This window comes from Kryptolebias marmoratus, linkage group LG10 (assembly GCF_001649575.2).
Source record: "Kryptolebias marmoratus isolate JLee-2015 linkage group LG10, ASM164957v2, whole genome shotgun sequence".
NCBI classification, from domain to species: Eukaryota; Metazoa; Chordata; class Actinopteri; order Cyprinodontiformes; family Rivulidae; genus Kryptolebias; species Kryptolebias marmoratus.
Genome location: NC_051439.1, coordinates 5,067,361 through 5,087,876, shown reverse-complemented (window position 1 = coordinate 5,087,876; position 20,516 = coordinate 5,067,361). Strand labels below are relative to the sequence as shown.

General features: G+C 37.7%; 1 protein-coding gene across 4 annotated transcripts in view; it reads right to left on the bottom strand.

The window, feature by feature from the left end:
• syne1b (spectrin repeat containing, nuclear envelope 1b) overlaps positions 1-20,516 on the bottom strand; it is a 149,709-nt gene that overhangs the window by 10,003 nt on the left and 119,190 nt on the right. For 3 of the 4 annotated variants that reach the window (XM_025007067.2, XM_037977746.1, XM_025007074.2), the window contains 29 exons: positions 19,814-19,963; positions 19,391-19,567; positions 19,118-19,273; positions 18,856-19,011; positions 18,190-18,360; positions 16,901-17,034; positions 16,566-16,770; positions 15,894-16,076; positions 15,628-15,774; positions 15,387-15,541; positions 14,311-14,458; positions 14,139-14,233; positions 13,272-13,506; positions 11,789-11,983; positions 10,501-10,626; positions 10,166-10,321; positions 8,901-9,059; positions 7,304-7,470; positions 6,613-6,775; positions 5,743-5,930; positions 5,508-5,658; positions 5,126-5,308; positions 4,643-4,780; positions 4,092-4,283; positions 3,647-3,974; positions 2,266-2,334; positions 1,462-1,589; positions 1,076-1,202; positions 578-789 (listed from right to left, as the gene is read on the bottom strand). In XM_025007067.2, the coding sequence (XP_024862835.1) occupies positions 578-789; positions 1,076-1,202; positions 1,462-1,589; positions 2,266-2,334; positions 3,647-3,974; positions 4,092-4,283; positions 4,643-4,780; positions 5,126-5,308; positions 5,508-5,658; positions 5,743-5,930; positions 6,613-6,775; positions 7,304-7,470; positions 8,901-9,059; positions 10,166-10,321; positions 10,501-10,626; positions 11,789-11,983; positions 13,272-13,506; positions 14,139-14,233; positions 14,311-14,458; positions 15,387-15,541; positions 15,628-15,774; positions 15,894-16,076; positions 16,566-16,770; positions 16,901-17,034; positions 18,190-18,360; positions 18,856-19,011; positions 19,118-19,273; positions 19,391-19,567; positions 19,814-19,963 (4,794 nt within the window). The remainder of the gene's footprint in view (positions 1-577; positions 790-1,075; positions 1,203-1,461; positions 1,590-2,265; positions 2,335-3,646; positions 3,975-4,091; positions 4,284-4,642; positions 4,781-5,125; positions 5,309-5,507; positions 5,659-5,742; positions 5,931-6,612; positions 6,776-7,303; positions 7,471-8,900; positions 9,060-10,165; positions 10,322-10,500; positions 10,627-11,788; positions 11,984-13,271; positions 13,507-14,138; positions 14,234-14,310; positions 14,459-15,386; positions 15,542-15,627; positions 15,775-15,893; positions 16,077-16,565; positions 16,771-16,900; positions 17,035-18,189; positions 18,361-18,855; positions 19,012-19,117; positions 19,274-19,390; positions 19,568-19,813; positions 19,964-20,516) is intronic. The other variant, XM_037977745.1, reaches the window with a different exon arrangement.

Sequence of the window (20,516 nt, the reverse complement as noted above, 5' to 3'; positions counted from 1 at the left end):
GGTTGTGGCAGTTGGAAAAAAACATGAGGATTTCAAAAGTATTTGTTGTTTGGTCACTTTACTTGCCCAATACATCTATTCCATGGTAATTCAGTATGAATACATTTACTGTTACACCCCTGATGACATATTTCTAAAATCCTTAAAGACTTACTCATCAGTCACTTTATTAGGTTCTGAGGTGTAATGAACTGTGACTTAGGCATACCGTTACACCCCTGTTAGGCCTATTCAATTATTTGTTACCACAAAGAGTTAATTAGCCAATCACACAACTCAGTGTATTTAGGCATCTAAATGTGGTGAAGACAAGTTGCTGAAGTTCAAACTCGGCATCAGAATAGGAAAGTAAGGGGTTTAAGTGATCCTGAATCTGGTGTGGTTAATGGTGCCACAAAGGTTGGTTTGAGTGTTTTAAAACGTTGTGAGGACAAAAATGCCTGGGTAATGTCAGATATCAGAGGAAAATGAGCAGATTGGTTTGAGATGATAACAAGGAAAAGTAGCTCTCTTGTTCCAACCAAGGTCTACAGAATACCATCTCTGAACTTTATTATTATCTATACAACAATATTACCTTGAGTTTTTTAATGCGAAGCTTAATTGTCTGGATGTCTGTGCTGACATCCAAACTCTGCTGTTGTCCCAACTCTTCCTCCGTCTCTCCCAACCAAGTCCAGATGTTGTTCAGGTCAGAGTTCAGCTGCTGCCACTGCTGCTGGTTCTCCTTTGTGCGCATCTCTTTACTGAGGTCCTGGGCCTGCAGGAGCTCCCAGCGCTCAATCACACCTAGAAGCCAGGGTGTAAAAAAAAAAGATTAAAATATAGTTCTCCCTTTCTTATTTACCAATATTAAAGAGCTTATAGTATACTTTTTGGGGTGTATGTAAAAGGTTTGCAAGCTTAGATGAACATAGATGAATTGGGGTCTTGTTTTAATCACTGAGTCATTTAAACTATTCTAAGGAAGTCTCTACAACCATGAGCCAGCAAAAAAAGCATTTTGTGGGCTTCAATTTAAATATCTAGGATTATCCAATGTGTCTGTGCAGAATAGCCTTTAACGTATTGTTACCTGACGTCTGGGACTCTGAGCTGCTAGGATCTGCCAGTCCCGACACTGTATCCTCTTCTTCCTTCAGCTCCGAGCCCACCCTCTTCACCGTGTCGATGCTGCCACGACACTCACCCAACAATCGCAGCTACAGAAAAAAAAAAAGCAAATTGGATTGCTGAAAACAAAGTAGGCAGTTTGTATAACACTAACATTATCCCAAATATTGTTAAGTAGAAAAACTGAGAAAACAAGTTCCACAGATTGATTGTCGAAAATGACATTATAGAGAAATAAACAGTGATTTATTTAAACTAGCAACAGAAAAATTGTTAAAAACATGGTTCCATGAAAAACAAACTGGTGTAGACCTGTTGTACTCATTTATCTGTAAGAAAGACACATACGTAGCCCATGTACGATGCATCCACTTCTGTGTTTGTGGGCATGCGGCTGCGGCTGGTGTCTAGTTGTTGGAGGTGAGAACGACTGATGTCAAAAGGATGACTGTGTGAATCTGCAGAGGCAGCCTCTCCTGTTGGCACAACATCAAATGATCATGATGGGAGAACAGAATTAAATCTTTAATCAGAATACTTGATTGAACTAGAATTTACAATCCAAGAGAAGCTAGAAGTTGAACCTGTTTAGACAGAGAAACACAAAACAAGGAGAGCAAAAGATGAACAGACTGGAGTGCAGATTGGTTTTGTCACTTATGTCTTTTGCAGTTTGAGAAATCATACCGCGCCCAAGCCTGGGTCACATTAACAACCTTTTTGTGTCTCAGTGTGAACGCTCCATAAACAAAATTAACAAATCTGCAATCCCTTCAGGAAGAATCTAAAGTTGCTGTGATAAAAAAAGAACATGCTTTTCACAAACAAATAAACAAACAAAAAAAAAAACACATCAAAAGAACCCAAACATGTTAGCAGCACAGCAAACTGCAAGTCAAATAAAAGTAAGAAAGCAAGTTAGAAAACAAGGTTTCGGCTGAATTCCATTTCTGTTCTTCTTAATTAGAGCCCAAAACAGGAGCAGTAACGTAAAGAGAAAATGGAATTCATCCTTTCCCTCAGTGTTAGAAAGTGTGCTACTGATCACAGTGTAAAGTGCATAAGAGAAATCAACAGAAATCAACCAAGCCAGTGTGGCATCACTAGAGTGCGTTTGTTATTTTTGGTCTGCTTGGCTCTGCTGTTGCCTACCAGTGGAGGACCTCAGTGTTTGTTCTGTTAGTTTAACATAGGCCTCAGGGCTCTCTGGGATCACTACATCTGGAAGAAACATTGTACAGTACACACATTCAGAAGGGCTTCACATGGGATAACTAATTAAACAGATAAACCTAAGATTGATTTGCTGTATTCAACTTTGACGATGCATTGTTATGTAGATGGAGCTTATTGCAAGTAAAAGGCAACAAGAAAAGATTGAAGTGACCTTCACGAGTCTATATGTTTTAGTCTCTACACAGCTTTATGCATTGTTCTACATATTGAAGGAGCCTAAAGTATTTGCCATTTTCTAAGACAGTGTATCATCCATCTTTTCTCAGACTTATCCTTCAGTTTATCCAGAATTTCAGCCTCTCGCTTAATTTGCCATCTTCATAAAGATTCATAAATCAAAATGAGGTTTTACTAATATTTTAAACTGACAGTCTGAATTTTGTGAGGAAATGATAAATTGTAAACTATGGTTGGGGGTAATTTAAAATCTTTCAATCAGTCTCCATCAATCCAACAATTGGCAATATATTTGCAGAAGTTTGTTTACACTTTTCTTTCTTTCCTCTTTTTTTATTTGTGGGGGGGCAGACCGGGGAGTAACTGTTTTCTGTACAGCTGAGGAGGTGGGCTAGTTGTAGCAAAAATAAATAAAAAAATAAATAAAATTACTGATTTGGGATTCCTTTGGATCGATGTAACCAGATCCAAGCTGCTTTATGATGCTAACAAGACAACATGATGCCTTTATTGTCACAACACAAATATTTTTGAAAGTTAGAACCTGCAGGATAAAGTTTTGAAACAGTTTATTTTCCTGATGAACACAACCCCAGTGCACTACTTAGATGTGAGAGCAGAGAGGTGAGAAGTCAGCTCAGACAATTATTGTCAGTTTAGTTAGAAATCTTAACTGTCCAGGGCTTCATTTTTTTGTGCAAAATCTTAATGCAGCAGTGGTGATCCCTGAGGAAAAACTGACGCGGTTGTGCAGAGTGGATTCATTTAATCTGGTTTTTGTGAAAGTTGTGGATCTTTTTATCAGTACAAGTGGCTGTCGTCGATTTATCATCTTAGATTATGCAGTTAGGCAATCAATAAGCACATCTTAACCACACCAAACTTTTGAAATGAAAAATTAAACTAGCTAAAATAAAATAGAAAACATAATCCAAAAAAAAAAAAATAACCCACTGCCAATGATCTTTAATTGCTAATAGTCGATATACTCATTCTATTAGGAACTTAAATTTCAAAACTAACTATTACAAGTGTATGTGTATAGTTTTTTTTTACCTCCATTATAATGTCAGTTCAAAAATGTCTCAAAGACAGACATTGGATGTGTATGAAAACTAACCTGACAAGTCCGAGGAGGGACGCTGGAGGAAGTCTCCCTCCTCACTCTGCTGCTCTCTGAGGGCTCTGCTGGCGCTCTCCAGGCCACGGCTCAGGTCATAGTCATGATCCCACTCCAGGGGAATGGAGTCCACGCTGGCAGGTGTGTCCCTGCCAGAGCGCTCGGCACGGAGCTGCGCCGCCAGGGAGGCTGAACGACCAGAGGAGGGCAGAGGTGACAGCAAGCCATCCCCCAAACGCTCATTCCATGGTAGGCTGGACAAATCTCCAGGCTCGTCCAGATCAAGCTCACGATCGGAGAACGACACTTCAGTGTCATCGTCTGCAAGCTAAAAAGTATTGTTCAGTAAAGATAATCCAACAGAGCCAACAGAGCAACTTAAGACAACAAATGTTCAGCTTAATAAAAACAAAATCTTGATCTTGCTCTCAATCTGAAGTCTCACCGGAAGGCGGATGAGTTTTTTGTAGTAGCGCTCGACTCGACCAAACACTTCCTGACAGTATCGTTGAAGTTCTTCCAACTCTTCCTCTATGACAGCAGCATCCATGGGCTCGCTCTTCTCTATTAATGCCTCACCCTGGTGGAAGATGTGCTCGATCTTGGCTGTAGTCAGAGAAATCTCTTGCTGGAACGACTGGGGGAATCACAAGATCACAGCTTTTCTTTAACACAGTGCTCCCACAATTTCAGATTAATATAAAAGTAACACATTTTACAGATAATTATTGTCGGATTTGGCATAAAATATCTGAATACATAACATGATAACTCTTGAACCATTAAAAGCATCTTAATTTAAAGGCCTAGCATTCCTTGAAGAAATGCATATCACCCGCTGCCTTTAATGCCTCAGTTTTAAACTATAATTATCCACATCATGATAAAGAAAACACTGCATTTTGGAGAATAATTGACTGAAAGTAGATATCCACCTTATTTGGCTCAAATGTGCAGTAACATCCATTTGGGTGTCAAATCTTGAGACAAACTTACCCTGAGTTGTTTGATCTTGGCTTGAATGTCACACTCAGAGAAGTGCTCGATGTTGGTAAGCTGAAGGTCCATTTCTGTCAGCCAAACTAAAATACCATCTCTGGCTGTTTCAAACTCTTCTCTTTGACTAATAAAGTGCTGTGTATTCAAAAACAAAAACAAAAAACAAAACATGTTATCTAAGTGTAATGTATGCAGTGGACCAGTGGTTCCTTGGAGTCCCCCCTTGTGCACCAACAAAAAAAGCTGTGACCCCCCCCTCCACTGATGTACGTATATTTGCTTATGATTTATCAGCTATATCATCCTTTATTGGTCCATAAGATATTCAAGGTAATATTTTTTCTTTCCACAACCTTTTATAATCCTGTAAATGAGATGTCAGATTTAAAGAAGCTGGTTACAGGCTTTTTTATGTATTTAATGGGATTCCTAATTCAGCATTCACATTATTGTTTGCCTGTTCATTTTCTCATATTGTACCTTGAGTCTGCGAAGGATGGATGCTACTCGTTTCTGCAGGTTGTCCCATCGCTGGTTGGCTTCATGAGCCATTTCCCTCAGACGACAGGAAGAGTCTGTACGGTTTTCTCTGGCCAGGCGGCGGTACTGCTTGTTGATTAACTCGAGCTGAGTCAGGCTTTCCTGCACTTGTCTTTGGAAGGTCTACAGAAACAAATCAGTGCATGTTTCTCAGAGGAGACAGATTCAAATTATACTTCATGCATCATTTGCTTTGTTTATTTGTATCTGGGATGAAAAAAGTTCCTTAACTGTCATTTTCATATTTTTATTTAACCTTTCATCACAAGTTTTATTAATAATGACCAACTCTGTCCTACAAAGTCAAGAAAGGGTTAATAACCTCAAACTTCTTTAATTCTTCCTTGGCTACTGTGTACAGCACACCCGAGGAGTTGGGCAGAGCAGCTGTCTTCTCTGAAGTGGCCAGCCACTCCTCGAAACGTGCAAAGTCATCTAGGAATTTCTGCCATAAACGCCACGTTTCCTCAATCCTAAAAAGGAAAAAAAAACAAAAAAACAATCATGTTGGGGAAAAACATAAGATTTCCATTAAACAACAAGAAATATGGACTGACTTTAGTCTCCTCTCCATAGACAAGGCACAGATGCTCCTCCAGCGCCGATCGAGGGTGCGTGTCGCCTGCTGGATGGAGTCGCACTCTGCATCGGTGGCGCAGGCATCACAGTCATGCAGAAGCACCTCGCACAAGTTCAGCACAGACGCAACTCCTGTACTGTGCTTCTCTATATCCCGCTGAAGCTCCTGGAAAAAAAAAAAAAAATTAGGCCTAGAATTCCTTGAAGAAACACGTATCACCCACCGCCTTTCATGCCAGAGTTTTAGACTAAGATAAGCTTTTGATAACTGAGTTGTAGCCATTTTGGTCAAACCTTGAAAAAAACTTCATGTGGAATATCAGATGATATCAGATGATACAACTATACCACATCAAATTTTAGTTCAATATCTGAAATTGGCAGAGTTGTAGCTTTTTTTTTGCGTTTATTATGTTGTTTAGCTGCAGTGCCCATATTGAATTGAGCTGACTCAATGTTATTCAGCTGTAGATGTACATCCAATGATTACTTCTTGAGAGTTTTAAAATCTGTCCACTGGTTCATGAGATACATGCACATACATGCAAACACAGGCAAAAACATGTCGACAATGGCCCATTTGCCTTTAGTGGTGGGTGATACTGAATTTTAAACTAGTATTTATATCAGAAAATCTGACAGATTGTGCTGTATCATTGTTTCTGTATGAATGAATACATTCAATGTGTGTACAAATTTAGTTTTGTAGCAGCTCCATGTAAAACAACGTCTTAAAATCTGAAGCAGACCTAAAGCTTTTACAATGTAGGATGAAAGGATTAATTATGTTTCATATCTGCAGTTTAACAGTTATCTGCTACAGTGATCTGTTAATAATGCTTTGTTACCTGCTGCAGATCAAGCTTCCTTTGAATCTCCTGGAAGTCACACGATTCGTAGGCAACGGGTTTGGACAGCTCGGTCTCGATGTGGGCGAGCCAAGAGCGCAGGCTGCTCATGTTTTTATCCAGCTGCTGCACGGCCACCAGAGTTTCTCTCAACTTCTTCACTCTGTTCACATAATTTAGCAGTTTAATTCAAAACTAGAAAAACAGCATTTTCAATGAAACTGCAGAGAGAGGAGAGCTAAATGACTGCTGAAATCTGCTGAAGGAGGTAAAACAAGCAGAACAGAACCGAATTCAGTAAAACAGTACCTAAAAGTAGCAAAAGTTAAAAATAAATTAAACATACTGAAGCAGATTTCAAAGAAAATAATGTTTTTGAACTGAAGAAATCTCAGTGTATTTCTATGGAGAATTTTTATTTTAAATAAAGTTAAATATTTAGAAAAATTGTAAAAGTTAAAAAAAAAGTCATAACATACTATTTCCAGTCGAGCTAAATGTTTTGATGAACGAATGGTTACATTAACACAAAGTACGCAGAAATAGCTAGCGTGCAGAAAACAAACAGAAGAAACTAAACATGAAAACTATAGTGTAAATGCTGACTCAGCATTCCCAAAACTAAATATTTCAGCAGGGGATAAAAACAGTATTAAACTTTCTACAAACATGTGAGTTTTCATGTTCTCACCTCGCTCCAATTAGGTCCAGGAGATGCTGCCAGCGGTCGTTGACTTTGGTGAGTTTTTGTTCGATTTCAACAGCTTTGTTTTGGTGGCTGGCCCTGGCCAGGCGTTCTCCAAGCTGATGCAAATGCTGCTTGTTCTGCTCGGCCACTGTGATCTCCTCCTGGTAGTCCTGAGAAAAAATAAAAACCCCAGTCAATTTTAAAACACAACGGCTGAAACGATCCAACCAATTTTGAATGAGGAAGTTTATTGTTTGGCAACAAGTTCAGCAGCTCAGTCTCAATGTGGGCGAGTCAAGAGTGCAGTAAAGATGCACAAATACGACAGCATGAGACATTTTAAGGAAAACATGCTAAGAATACACATCTAATGAGTATATCACAAAGGAAGTTCAACAGAGCAGGGCTTGGTTCCCTGACTTGACAAAGCTTTGATTAAAAAATGAAAGTTACTACAACATGGTACTGGTGTTACTTTATAAATTTAGGCTTTCTGCTTTCGTTTCTCTGCATGTTTACATAAAAAGAGTGTTTCATGTGCCATCTGAGGCTTTTTTAGCTCATATTAAACTGATCCAACACATAAAGCTACAAGCTGCCACAGTTAGGACAAGGGAGGACTACTCTTCATATGCTGCAGAAAACTGTAAATCAAAATCAGAAGAGGCCACCTGCAACTTTTAACTCCACAATCAAGAGGCTTAATTAGCTCTGACTCTGTCCGATATTGGGTAAATCACTTCATTAATAAAAACTGGTATTTTTTTAAATATTCTGAAGTACAGAGAATCTGACTAAATAAATCTAAAATTGACTTTTCAATGAATTCACACAAAAATATATATACAACAGCCTGTTGATGTCATTTTAATTAATATTTCTTACAGAAGACTAATTACAGCTTCTTAGTGGTGCACAGCAGGGAATACATTTGTAATAAAGTTTCCAAGTGCAATTTTCAGCTATTTCTTGAACTACAAATCATGCAAGGTAATTAAAAAAAAAGTTCTTGGGAAGATTTTTTACTTAGGATTAGAATCCCAGGCTATAGAAGCTTTTTAAATGATAAACTGGAAATCTATCCCTAAATTTAGATTGTTTGTGATTAAATTTGACAATTAAAATGCCACCATTTCCTAAACATCTTAACGCCAAACACTGACTGACCTAAGATGATGTCAAATTTTGTAATTTTATTTTATTTGACAATCTGATGTTAATTTTAAATCTTGCAGTGCCGGCAGAACTATGATAACATATAAATGTTGTTATAGTTTGATTTTCTGTCTGGTGTGCCATCAAAACCAAAATCAGTGACCAAGCTTCACTTCTGACAGCTAACTGAAACTTAGCCTCTGTTACCATGGAGATCTAACCTCAGCTCCTCCTCCGTGACACTAAAAACTCTGATTTCCAACTCCACACAGCTGACTAAGCAGAATATCTTCCTTTAAAGTATACCTCTCAGGTGTTATTGGATGTTGAAGTTAAGCAGTTAAATGGAGAAAATCAATGGAAAAAGCAGACCTAGTAATAAGTAGGTAGCTGCTAACAGAGTAACTGTCAGGGACGTCTGAGGCGTCTGCCCAAGTTCACCTACCTTGCGAAGCTTTTCGATCATCTCCTCAATGCTAATGTCTCCATTTTGGGACACCTTGCTCTCCATTCTGGTGAGCCACTCGCAGAGCTCCTTGTACTTCTCGCTGAACACAGTCCACTCATTCAGTTTGTCGCTCACCTGCTGCCTGCGCAGTGACAGCTGCAGAAACACAGCAGAACGTGCAGAGTTACCCTACTCTCTTCAAAAAGTCTAAAAAGGAAGCAGCGTTGCAGAGATCACCGAAACACGACTGCTTCATTTGCATTACACAACGTGTGTGCTTCTGTTTCCTGTGTGTGTTTTATCTGCTCAACACAGGATGCAAGTGTGAAAAAAAAACATCTTGAGGTTTTAGCAGCAGTCTACAGCCTGTGATGAAGTGAACACTGCACGCTAAAAAGAAACAAGCAGTAAAATCTAAAAACTAGGTTGGAAAGCCACATTGAGGCTAGTTTTATGGGTTTCTACCATATCTTATAAATGTGAGAAAGTAAACCTGATTAATAAAATCAACTTGATTAAATACCAAATGAGAACTCAGGTTTAGTCTGTACTGTGAACAGCTGTATGCTTTAATCTTGACTGACTTGCCAACATTAACCTACATATGTAAAAGCTATCACCCGCTACAGAAAGGTAAAAAGTGGGCTAGAATGTTTTTGCTCACGTCCTTTTGTGTCTGTCTATTTACTTCATGAACCAGTGAATGAAAGAAACTCACAGAAAATAATTAATCTACAACTGACTAACTTTTGGAGTCAATCTAATTCAAGATGGCCACCGCAAAATGACTATCAGTCAGTTTTACATATATTTACATAAAATTTGATGCGGTAGAAGCTGAGAGTCATTCACAACACTTACTGTTAAATGTGATACCTCCACAAAATTGTAGGTAATTGCACATAACATTATATTCAAGGTTTGACAAAAATGGCTATAACTCTGTCATTTGTCAACATAAGATGATCGTAGTTTAAAACTTGGCACTTGCATTTATCACAAAATGCAAGGCCTTTAAGAAAGATAAACTTACATTTTATTTTTTACTAAAGTGTGACATCAGCAACACCTTCCTGTATGTTGAGGAACTGCAAAAACTACTGTAGTAATGCAATAATGTTGGTATTAAATAATAATGTAAGAAACAGAATAAAAAATTAAACCATTTTGATACCAATTCAAGTAACTGTTCAGTTAATTTAAGCAGAACCCAGTAGATTTCAACACTCAGACACAGAAAGGTACTTTGGAGAGGGCTGTACCTGGTGGCAGATTTCATCCCACTGTCGATGCAGAAGTTCAACTCGTTCCTGCAGAACAGAGAGGTCCTCAGAGCTGATATAGCAAGACAGCGACTCTCTCAGTAGAGTCAAATGAGCTAAATCTCCAGTCCAGCCTTCAAACGTGCTCTCAAGATCCTGTTATTGAAAGCAAATTGTTAAAATCTTCATTTGAATTCATCCACTCAACCTGAATAAATCAGCTCAACAAATGAGAAATATTATTAAAAAATCTATTGATTTTACACTTTTTAAGAGAAGTTTCCCTTAGCAATGATGTTTTTTACTTGAGCTGTGTAAAAGGACTAGGCTGATACCTTGCAGCGCATCTGCTCAGCTTGCAGATCTTCGTGGTGATCAGGAAGAGGCTGAGAGAGCTGCCGTTTAAACGCTCGTAGTTTTTCCAGTGATCCACCGATTCCTCTCTCACACCCCTCCCAGTCCTGCATTAGGGACAAAACACAGGTTTGACACAAAACCTGTACCTGCAGCTGCACTGTTACTAAAAGTAAAATAGTAGCTAAAACTGTAATTTCCAAAAACAAGATGTTTTTTTGAGATACTTACAGGTGAGGCATTCATTGCAATAAAGTCACAAAGGATTACTTCTATGATGAGAAAGACCTAATCCTAAATGAGCTAATCTCTGTCCACAGATGCTACTTTTGTTCTGCTGAAATTCAAAACACACTAAACGGATGATTGTACTTGTAAAACAAATGATGCACACAATATTTTGCGTTAATTTTCAGCAATGCAATTTTTATACACTTTCTAAACCTTACATATTTGAATTCACTTTACACAACTAAACATTAGGAAGGGCTAACTATTGTTTATGTTTGAACTTCCTTTCAATTTAATTTCTTTGTTTTATTTCCATATTTTTTCTTCTTTTAATTTTAATTCTTTTATGCATAATCAGGTATATTTGTTTATACTGTGTCCAGTTTTTAACTTTTTAGGGCAAACAAAAAGGAAGTAATATTTTCATACACTAAAATGTCAAAATAACACTTCTTTATAAACTAAAATGTTAATTTCTTAGAATATTATTTATCAACAATGTGCTTCAAATGTATGGGTGACTAACTATGCAACAAACTAATTTTTAAAGCCTTGAAGTATTATTGTAAACCTTTTTCTAGCTGGTTTAATATTAGACAGTTTTATAAGGATTTTTAAACTTGGTTTGAATCTTTGTCAATTAATCGTTCCAGACTTTTTCTGATGTATATATATGTAGAATATAAAAGTTTTTGTTTGTGACTAAGAAAGTAAAATTAGAATCAATAAACACATAGGTGCTCCACTGAGCAGTATGTGAAGAGCATAAGCTGCTGTTGTGCGTACGTTTACAGACAGTAAGGTGATGTTCACAAATACACATATGCTCTGACCCATTTTCTCTTTACATTTCTGTACATCCATGTTTATGTACTTGTTACTTGAATAAAATGTTATTGTATTAAAAACAGACAATGAGGAAACTAGATAGGTCATGCTCTGTTAGCTAACATGGCTTTTATATTATATTAATAATGCACAATGTTTAAAAAATTCATGAATGCCTTCCTCAAGCTGCCTGCATTTTGTTTCGTTTACCTTTAACAATGTGGTGAGCTCTTTCTTCTGTTCCTCCAGGCAGGTGCTGGCTTGTTTCCATCGGTCCTGGATATCAGTGAGCTCTGCCTGCAGAGCCGTCTCGGCCCGGCTGTCCGCCGACAGAAGCAGCTGTCTGCCAGCTTCCACTGTCAGGATATAGCTTCCCTGCTGACGCTGCAGCACCTTTTCCTTCAGCTTAACCAGAATTAATCATTGTTATGAGACTATAAAACCAGTCATTTATATCTTAAATTCCAACTAAATTGGGAAGTTTTGTAAAATGTAATAAAAAAAAACAAATTCAATGATTTGCAAATCTCATAAACCCATTTTTTTTTTACAATGGAACTTAGTAAACGTATCAAGTGTTTAAACTAAAAAAAATATCCCTTAAAAAAAAACAAGGTAATTTTGAATTTGATGGCACCAACATATTTAAAAAATGTTGTTCCAGGTCCATGTTTCCTCTGTGAAGCCTCTCCTCTTCTTTTACCATCAGTCTGTAAACATCCAGGAGCTGAGGAGAGCAGCTGCTGGAGGTTTTAGAGGGAATGTTGTCCCATTCTGCTCTGATGGAGGATTCTAGCTGCTCAACAGTCCTGAGTCTTTAATGGTGAGAGGTCTGGACTGCAGGCAGGTCAGTTCAGCTCCTGGACTCTTCTACTATGAAGCCATGCTGCTGGAATGATGCAGTCTGAGGTTTAACATTGTCTTGATGAAATATGTAAGGCCTGCTCTGAAAAAATAATATGGATGGGAGCATAAATCCTGTATATACTTTTCTGCATTGATTGTGTCTTTCTAGATGTGTAAGCAGCCCATGCCAGAGGCACTAATGCACCCCCATACAATCAGAGAGGCAGGCTTTTGAACTTTGTGCTGATAAAAAGATGGTCCCTCTCCTCTTTAGCATTCATCATTTCGAAGAAAAAAATCAAATTTTGACTTGTCTGACTACAGAATAGTTTTCAACTTTGCTTCAGTCCATTTAAAATGAGCTTTGGCCCAGTTAACCTCTGCCCATCTTTACACCCTGTCCTCTTACTGACCTGTTGTCATTTAACCTATTTAGTTGCAAAATTGTCCTCCAGATGTTTTCTTTTGTACCACAGATTTTACACCCATTTGTTGACCTGGTCCCAACTTTTCTGATGCCATCATATTTAAAATGACCTTATTTTTCTAAAAGATTGTACAATTTCTTAGTTTCAACATGTGATATATTTACTTTGTTCACTGTGAATAAAACATTGGTTAGTGAGATTTGCAAATTATTGCATTCTGTTTTATTTACATTTTACACAAACTTTTTCTGAATTGGAGTTGTACACACATACTGCCCAACTGACAAATGTCAATGTTTTTGATAGGGGAGATTATTCATACCAGTAAAATTAGAAGTGTAACAGTTTGTTAATCTCTGCTAGTTCCTACTTTAGCTGTGGCTTCACCATGCTTTCAGATCAGGATTATTAATATGTACCTGGACAGCATCAAGCATGGAGCGAGCTTGTTGCAAAGGAATAGTATTTCCTGCTTGAAGCGCCTCTGCAGGGTGGGAGACTTCTGAGAGCCATTTGCGCAACTTCTCCACCATTTCTCGGTATCGCTGCCACTGACGAATGAGACCATCAATGATCCCTCGCCTCTGCTGTGCACGTCGCACCACACCCTGCCACTGGTTACTCAGGAGAGCCAACTTCATGTTGAACTCATCTCTGAAGGAGAAAAAAGTAAAATGACTGACAAAGATCAAACTCACAATTAAGTTAGTAAATGATTACCATAAATTTAACAGATCTAGTAGTCTTAGACATAGTGACTAAAAATTTTGCTCACCACCATAAAAGGCAGGCAATCATGTAATAGCCTGTGTCTGTAAGTGTGTGTCTGTTAGCAAAAGATCTCATGAACCACTGGACAGAATTTAATGAAACTTATAAAAAGTACTCACTGGGTGTACATCAACAACTGATTAACTTTTGAATTTAACCAATTTCAAGATGGCCACCACAGCTAATCAATCTTATCAAACAAATAAATGGCTATACCTCTGGGAATTTTATACATATTGAGCTAATATTTGGTGTGGTAGTAGCTGAGACTCATCCCCAACACATACTCTGAGCACTAATAGATCAGGCGAGATCTTACAATATCAAGATTGTGCATAAAATGTTTTTCAAGGTTTGTCTATAACTATCATTTCTCAACACAAGATGATCTTAGTTTAAAACTATGGCATTAAAGGTGGTAGGAGACATGCATTCTTTCGAGGAACGTTAAGGTATTTAATTTAAACTGTTTGGACAAACAAATGAAAAATCTCAGACAAGTTGAGGACTTGTACCTGTCATCTACTTGACCTTGCTCTAACATCCTCTGCCCGTCACTGATGATAGAGTGGAGGATCTGCTGCCGACTGAACATTTCAGCTTGGAATAACTGTAAGACAAATATGACAATTAATAATAGAACAGGAAGTTCTTGTTTCACTTTGACTTACTTGAGTGAATTCAAACCTCGTGGGCTTTTTGTTGTTCCATCAAACTCTGGTAGTTACCAGAGATTTCCACGGCTAGATTCTCTTCTGTTTGGACCAGGAAGTCCATCCATGTTTCACACTTTTCAAGAAAGGTCTGCTGCTGCAGCAAGAAGGACTGAATTTTGCTGCATATAAACAGAAAAATAAGTAAATATAACATTTTATTGCTGAAAAAAGTCAGTCACACAGTATAAACGCCTTTACTATGCTTTTGCAATGCTGCATGTTGTTTGGGCTGCCATTCATTCTTTACCATTTCTTAAAACTATACTTTAATGGGCACATTTATTCTGCTGCAATCCCCTTTAAAACAAGACTACAAATTTATGAATCTAAACATATAAATATGTATTTGCGTCTGTATCATTTGCAGGATATCTCATGAATCACAGAACAGATTTTAATTAAATTTTCATAAAGTAATCATTGGCTTGTACACCTACAACTGAAAACCTTTTGAAGTCAGTTCAATTTAAGATGGCCACCACAGCAAAGACCTTTTAGCAAACACAAAATGGCTAAAACTCAGTCATTAAGCTAAAATTTGATGTGGCAGAAGCTGAGCATGATCTCAAACATACTTTGAGGGCAACATCTTTGCTTCAAATCTTGGCATTTACTGTTGGAGTCAACCCTGTTAGTCTGTTAGCAAAATATCTCATAAATCCCTTGATGACTATCAGTAAAACACTCAGAAAGTAATCATTAGCTGTACATCTACCCAGCTGATTAACTCAATTCAAGATGGCCACCCATGCTAATCGATCTTAGCCTAAACAAAAATGGCTATACCACACTGAATGTTGTAGATCTTGAGTTAAAATTTGGTGAGACATTCACAAAGCATGCTCCAAGCACTAACCGAACATGGGAGATCATGGGAGATATCACATATGATTGTTCGTTACTTTCAGGGTTTGACCAATATGGTTATAGCTGTCATTTTTCAACATAAACCCCTTAGTCTAAAACTCTGGCATGAAAAGGCAGACGATACGCATTCCTAAAAGGAATGCTTTAATTGTTTTGTTTTGTTTTTTGTTCATGTCATACCTGAATCTCTCTGTGGTCTGTGCTGAAGCTGTGGACCAACTTCTGTTCAGGTTCTGCATGCGCTTGATCTCTGAATCGTTGAGCGGCAGCTTGTAGCCAAGCTCATTAAGATGCTCCAATTCAGGAGCCATACAGCTGAATTTCAACATGAGCTTCTGTAAAACAGTACAAATATTCTGCTAAAGTTTTCAAATTTTTATTTAAGACTGTTTTAATCAACAACAAAGAAGAATAAAATCACCTTGAGCTCCTCCATTCGTTCCTGGATGACAGTCAGGTCAGTGCAGCCGTTGGGATCTTGCACCCTCAAAACCTCGTCGGCTTCAACGATCCAGGAAGCCAGTGACTCCAGTTGTTTATTAAAGGTTTCATAATCCTGAACTCCAGTCTGACACAGATGAAGATAGTTGTGTTAACACACAGATGACTCTTACTGAAAGACCAACTACTAAGATATAGAACGTATAGTTCCAACAAAACCATGTATTATAAATCTTATGTTTTTACCTGCAGGGTGGTAAGCTGTCTGTTAAGAGCCTGTTCCACCCCAGCCAGCCTCTGTGTGAGAGAAAGGTGGTCGGACTGGATCGCAGATGCTGCAGATGTGTCCACCTGCTGCTTCAGCTGCTCTCCCAGCTCCTGGAGAATTTGAAGAGAGGCCTGCACTGGAACCTGCGACCGTAGCAACTCCTGAGCCAAGGAGACGTTAAAATGTTAAGTATCTCAGTGCTTCAAAACCAAAAAAAAAATAAAAATGTTTAGGTACTTTATCAATTTAAATGTATTTGTATTAAGACAGACTGCCCAGTTCATTTCTTTTAATTTCATTAAACATAACCAATAAATTAGTGCAGAGTATAAAAACAATTACATTTATAGATTCAGAATGATATCCAACTATTTATCACTTATAGCAATTTTTATTAAATCTTACCAAAGTTCATCTCTCCGGACTTTATCAAACACTCTTCTTAAAAATAAAAAGGCCTAAGTTTGTTTGTTTTTTAAACAAAAACCTATCATCAATTCATGAGTATCTTGGGCCAATACCAACCTAATGTTCTGATAAAGTTGCATTATGTTTAAGAAATGTAGTCTCACATTCAAGACATTAGTAAACAATTGTCTAAGACAACTTCCTGTTGTTCTGATGTAAAACTCAGGTGTGGCATCACTCACGCTGCACTCTTGGATCCAGCTGGTGACCTCCTCATCAGCAATGTCCTTTCTGCAGGTGCTTTTCAGGAGCTGGTCTGCTTTGTCTTCCTGCAGCTGGATGCTGCTGCAGCTCTGCTCATAAAGCTGTTTGTAGCGCTGCCACAGCTGCAGCAGGGCTTTACTGCTCCTCAGACGCTCCGCGATCTCCTCCAGTAACCCATTCCATCTGAGCACAACCATGACATGGATTCAGATTTATTAGAGTTTTTAAATGATCTGTATGATTTTTAAAATGATTCAAATATTTAATACATTTTAAATCGATTAGACATACAGAATGTATTTTTAAAAACCACCTTGCATTAACATCCTTGAGGGCATTGTTGAGAGAATCAGACACTGAAGGGTGACACTCCCTCAGGAGTTGGTGGGTGACAGCACCAAACTTTCTCAAACTGCTCTCCTGTTTCTCCAGTTCCTCTTGTAAGTCCTTCACCGGAAACACAAAAACAGTGTTTTATTTACCAACAAACATGACATTATTTATAACCAGAAAATTTGTAAAGAGATGTTAAACGGTACCAATGCAGCTGTAGCTCAAAACTCCAACACAACTTTGTAACAATCTAAGCTCAGAAAAAATGCCAACAGTAAGTGTAAAGAGAACCAAGCTGTTAAAGCTGCTGCCAGTGGCTCATTATGGTCACCTTGGTAACCACACATTTGTCTATCTCACTCTCTGTCTGCTACGTTATTGAGAGGCAGACAGAAACAGACTAAAAAGTAAGCCTTAAAAAACTTAAAAATTCTTGAAGTCTGAGCAACAGAACTCACATGTAACTTTTTGTTTCAAGAGTGTTTCGTGCAGAAATTATGACAAGTTAAAAAGACAATTCACTTCCAGTTTCAAGGAGGATATTTTGGTTAAAAATATAACAGAAGTCTATGAAATCTTGGGAGTGCACTCTCTGCATTCTGGGGGGGATTTGAGAGAAAGTCGTAGGTCCTACAGCAGTGAGAGACATGCTGGGTGAAAGAACAGAGAAATGCCTACATTTTACTGCATAATTAATATATGTACAGAAAAGAATTGCGGTGGTAAGAATTTAATTGCAAAAGACTTGAAAATTTTAAACATTTTGTTTAGAGTTTGATCATCATCAATTGTCTGTGGAAAAATCTGTAAAAACGATCAAACTTAAACTGTGAGTGTTCAAAAAATGTAAAATATATCAAATGCCAACGTTGGACATGCAAAGTCCAACTTTTTGTGACTTGTTTAAACTTTAAATGATGTTTCTACTGTGAAGTTTGTGTAAGTTATAGAGAGAGCTGTAGAGCTCCAAAGAAGGCTGGTTTTTCTCATGTGATCTGCTAAAATCTCATAGAGCTTTGTTTTTGTTTTTTTTCACAGTCTTACATGTTTTGGTGTATAATTTGTATGTTTTATTTCAAAACTGCACAATGAGATATGGGACAAAAATATCTGAACAGAACAGTCATGGCAGACTTCAATGCTTATTGGCGCCCTTTAAAAATTACCTAATGAAAAATACAAACTCCAATAATAAAAAAAAAAAGACTAATACAACCATCCTAATTGTAATTGATGTTATCAATATATCAAGTCTTCCTTTTAAAATACCTGCAGACTTTGCACTTGCTGCTGAACTGCCTCCAGGGAGCCTGTGAGGAGGCGGAAACGTGATACAGAGTATCTGCCCTCCATCAGGTAGCCGCTGATCTCTTCTGAAGCCCGTTTGTATAGACTCCACTGATCCAGCACTGATGTCAGGCTGATCTTTAATTGTCCTATCTGTTAAAAATGAAACAATGAGGAGACATTTAGTAAACTGGAAAGATCTGAATAGTCTTTATTAGGGACCAATAGCAGAATGGAGCAATTTAACCTAATAATGCATATTGCCCACCACCTTAAATGTTTTAAACAAAAGATTGGTGCAAACTGTTAGTACTCAGAGTTTGTGTTAAGAATGACTCTCAGCTACTACCACAACAAATTCTAATTCAATATCTGTAAAAATGACTGAATTATAGCTATTTTTTGTGCTCGCTAATGTCTATTAACTGTGGTGGCCATCTTGAGTTGGACTGACTCCAAAACTTAATCAATTGTAGATGTACGTCCAATTTTTACTTTCTCAGAGTTTTATTAAAATCTGATCAGTGGTTCATAAGATATTTTGCTAACAGGCAAACCCACACATGCACAAAAACAATTAAATAACTGCCTATTTTTCATGGCTGCAGGCAAAAAATATGTGGCCTGAAATGGGAACATGGGACTTACCAAGTGGTCTAGATTAGCCCAAGTATGATTGACACTTTGGAGGGTTTCCATGACGATAGCACAGGCCTCATCTGTCTTGTTTTGAACCAGGGCACAGCCCTGTTCCTCGACTCTCTCTAGGTCCTTCTCCTTTTCTTTCAACAACGCTTCCATTTCCTAAAAATAAATTATACAAAAGGTTTTATTTAACAAATAAGGAACCATGAAGGTGAGATTCTGAGTCTAAAAGAGTCACATTTGAATAAAAGCATAATAAACCAACCTGGCAGTCTTTGAGAGCATTCTGCACAGATGTTAAATCCTCAATCCGAGGCTTTCTCTTTAACCTTTCTTCCTGAGCTGCCATCCAGGACTTCAGGACCTGAACACTGCTCTCATACTCCAGCCACATCTCCAACAGGCTCTCAAGAAACTGGATCTATAAATGTTTCATACAAAAGAAACTGTTCAGATTCTGAGTTGGTCTTTTAAAAGATAAGCTAATCACATTTCAAGCTTGGTTTTACAGTAGCATTCTCAGTGATTAAAACATTACCCTCTCATTGATGCGGCTTTGTAGAAGCTGCCAGCGTCGATTCATGGCTCCCAGACGCTCAGCAAAGTCGGTCTTATCACTGCGCTTGCTCTCCACATCCTGACCACTGATTTGCAGAACTGACTGGTTGACAAAGTCCACAGTCAGCTGCTTACAGCTTAAATCTACTCTGAATCCCTAAAAGTGAAGAAACATTAGATTCATAATCAAAACAATAGTGTCAGACCTATTAACAAAGTTATACAGTTTTAATGTATATTTCTTTAGATGAATGATTTAGGTGGATTTGTTTAGTTTGTAGTTTTAAATAAACTAATACAATAAATCGTCAAACACAAAAGTCATGTGGCGGCCTGGTGATAGGGTATTTGTTAAAGGTCAAAGTAAAAAAAAAATACTACAAGTTAGAAAAAAGTTCATTACCTTGTATTTTTGCAAGTAGTCTTGAATTACATTTGATCCAACGGCACTCTTGAGATTTTCTTCATCTTCCTCGGTTACATTCTCCATCAGCGATATCCAGTTAAACAGCTCAGAAATGGCATGACGTGAGGCCAACTTCTCCATTTGGATCTGAAATTAAAATAAATATGTAAATAAATAAAAACTAATATTAAAGATCATACCACCTGCTGATTTTAAACTTAAGTTTTCTTATATTGAGAAAGGGCAGAATTATTTTAGCCAATTTGGTCAAAGCTTGAAAATGCTGTTCGGTGCCATGTAATGTTGCGAAATGTGTCAGTGCTCAAGTATGTGTCAAGTTACACCATTTTTCTGTTGGCTAATGTTGAGTAGCACTGGTGACCATCTTGACTTGGGGTGACTACTAAAGTTGATAAGTTTTAGATTTACATCTATTGATTACTTTCTGAGAGTTTTATTAAAAACCGTTCAGTGGTTCATAAGGTATTTTGCTAACAGACAGCGTTGACTTCAATAGTTGATAGTAAAGTTTTAAACAAAGATCTTAATCTGTTAGCGCTCTATAAATTGGGGATAACTCTCAGCTACTACCACACTGAAATTAAGACTATATCTGTAAAATTTACAAAGTTATAGGCATTTATGTGTTTCCTAAGGTCAGCTAGGTGGCCATCTTGAATGGAGGTGACTCCAAAAGTTA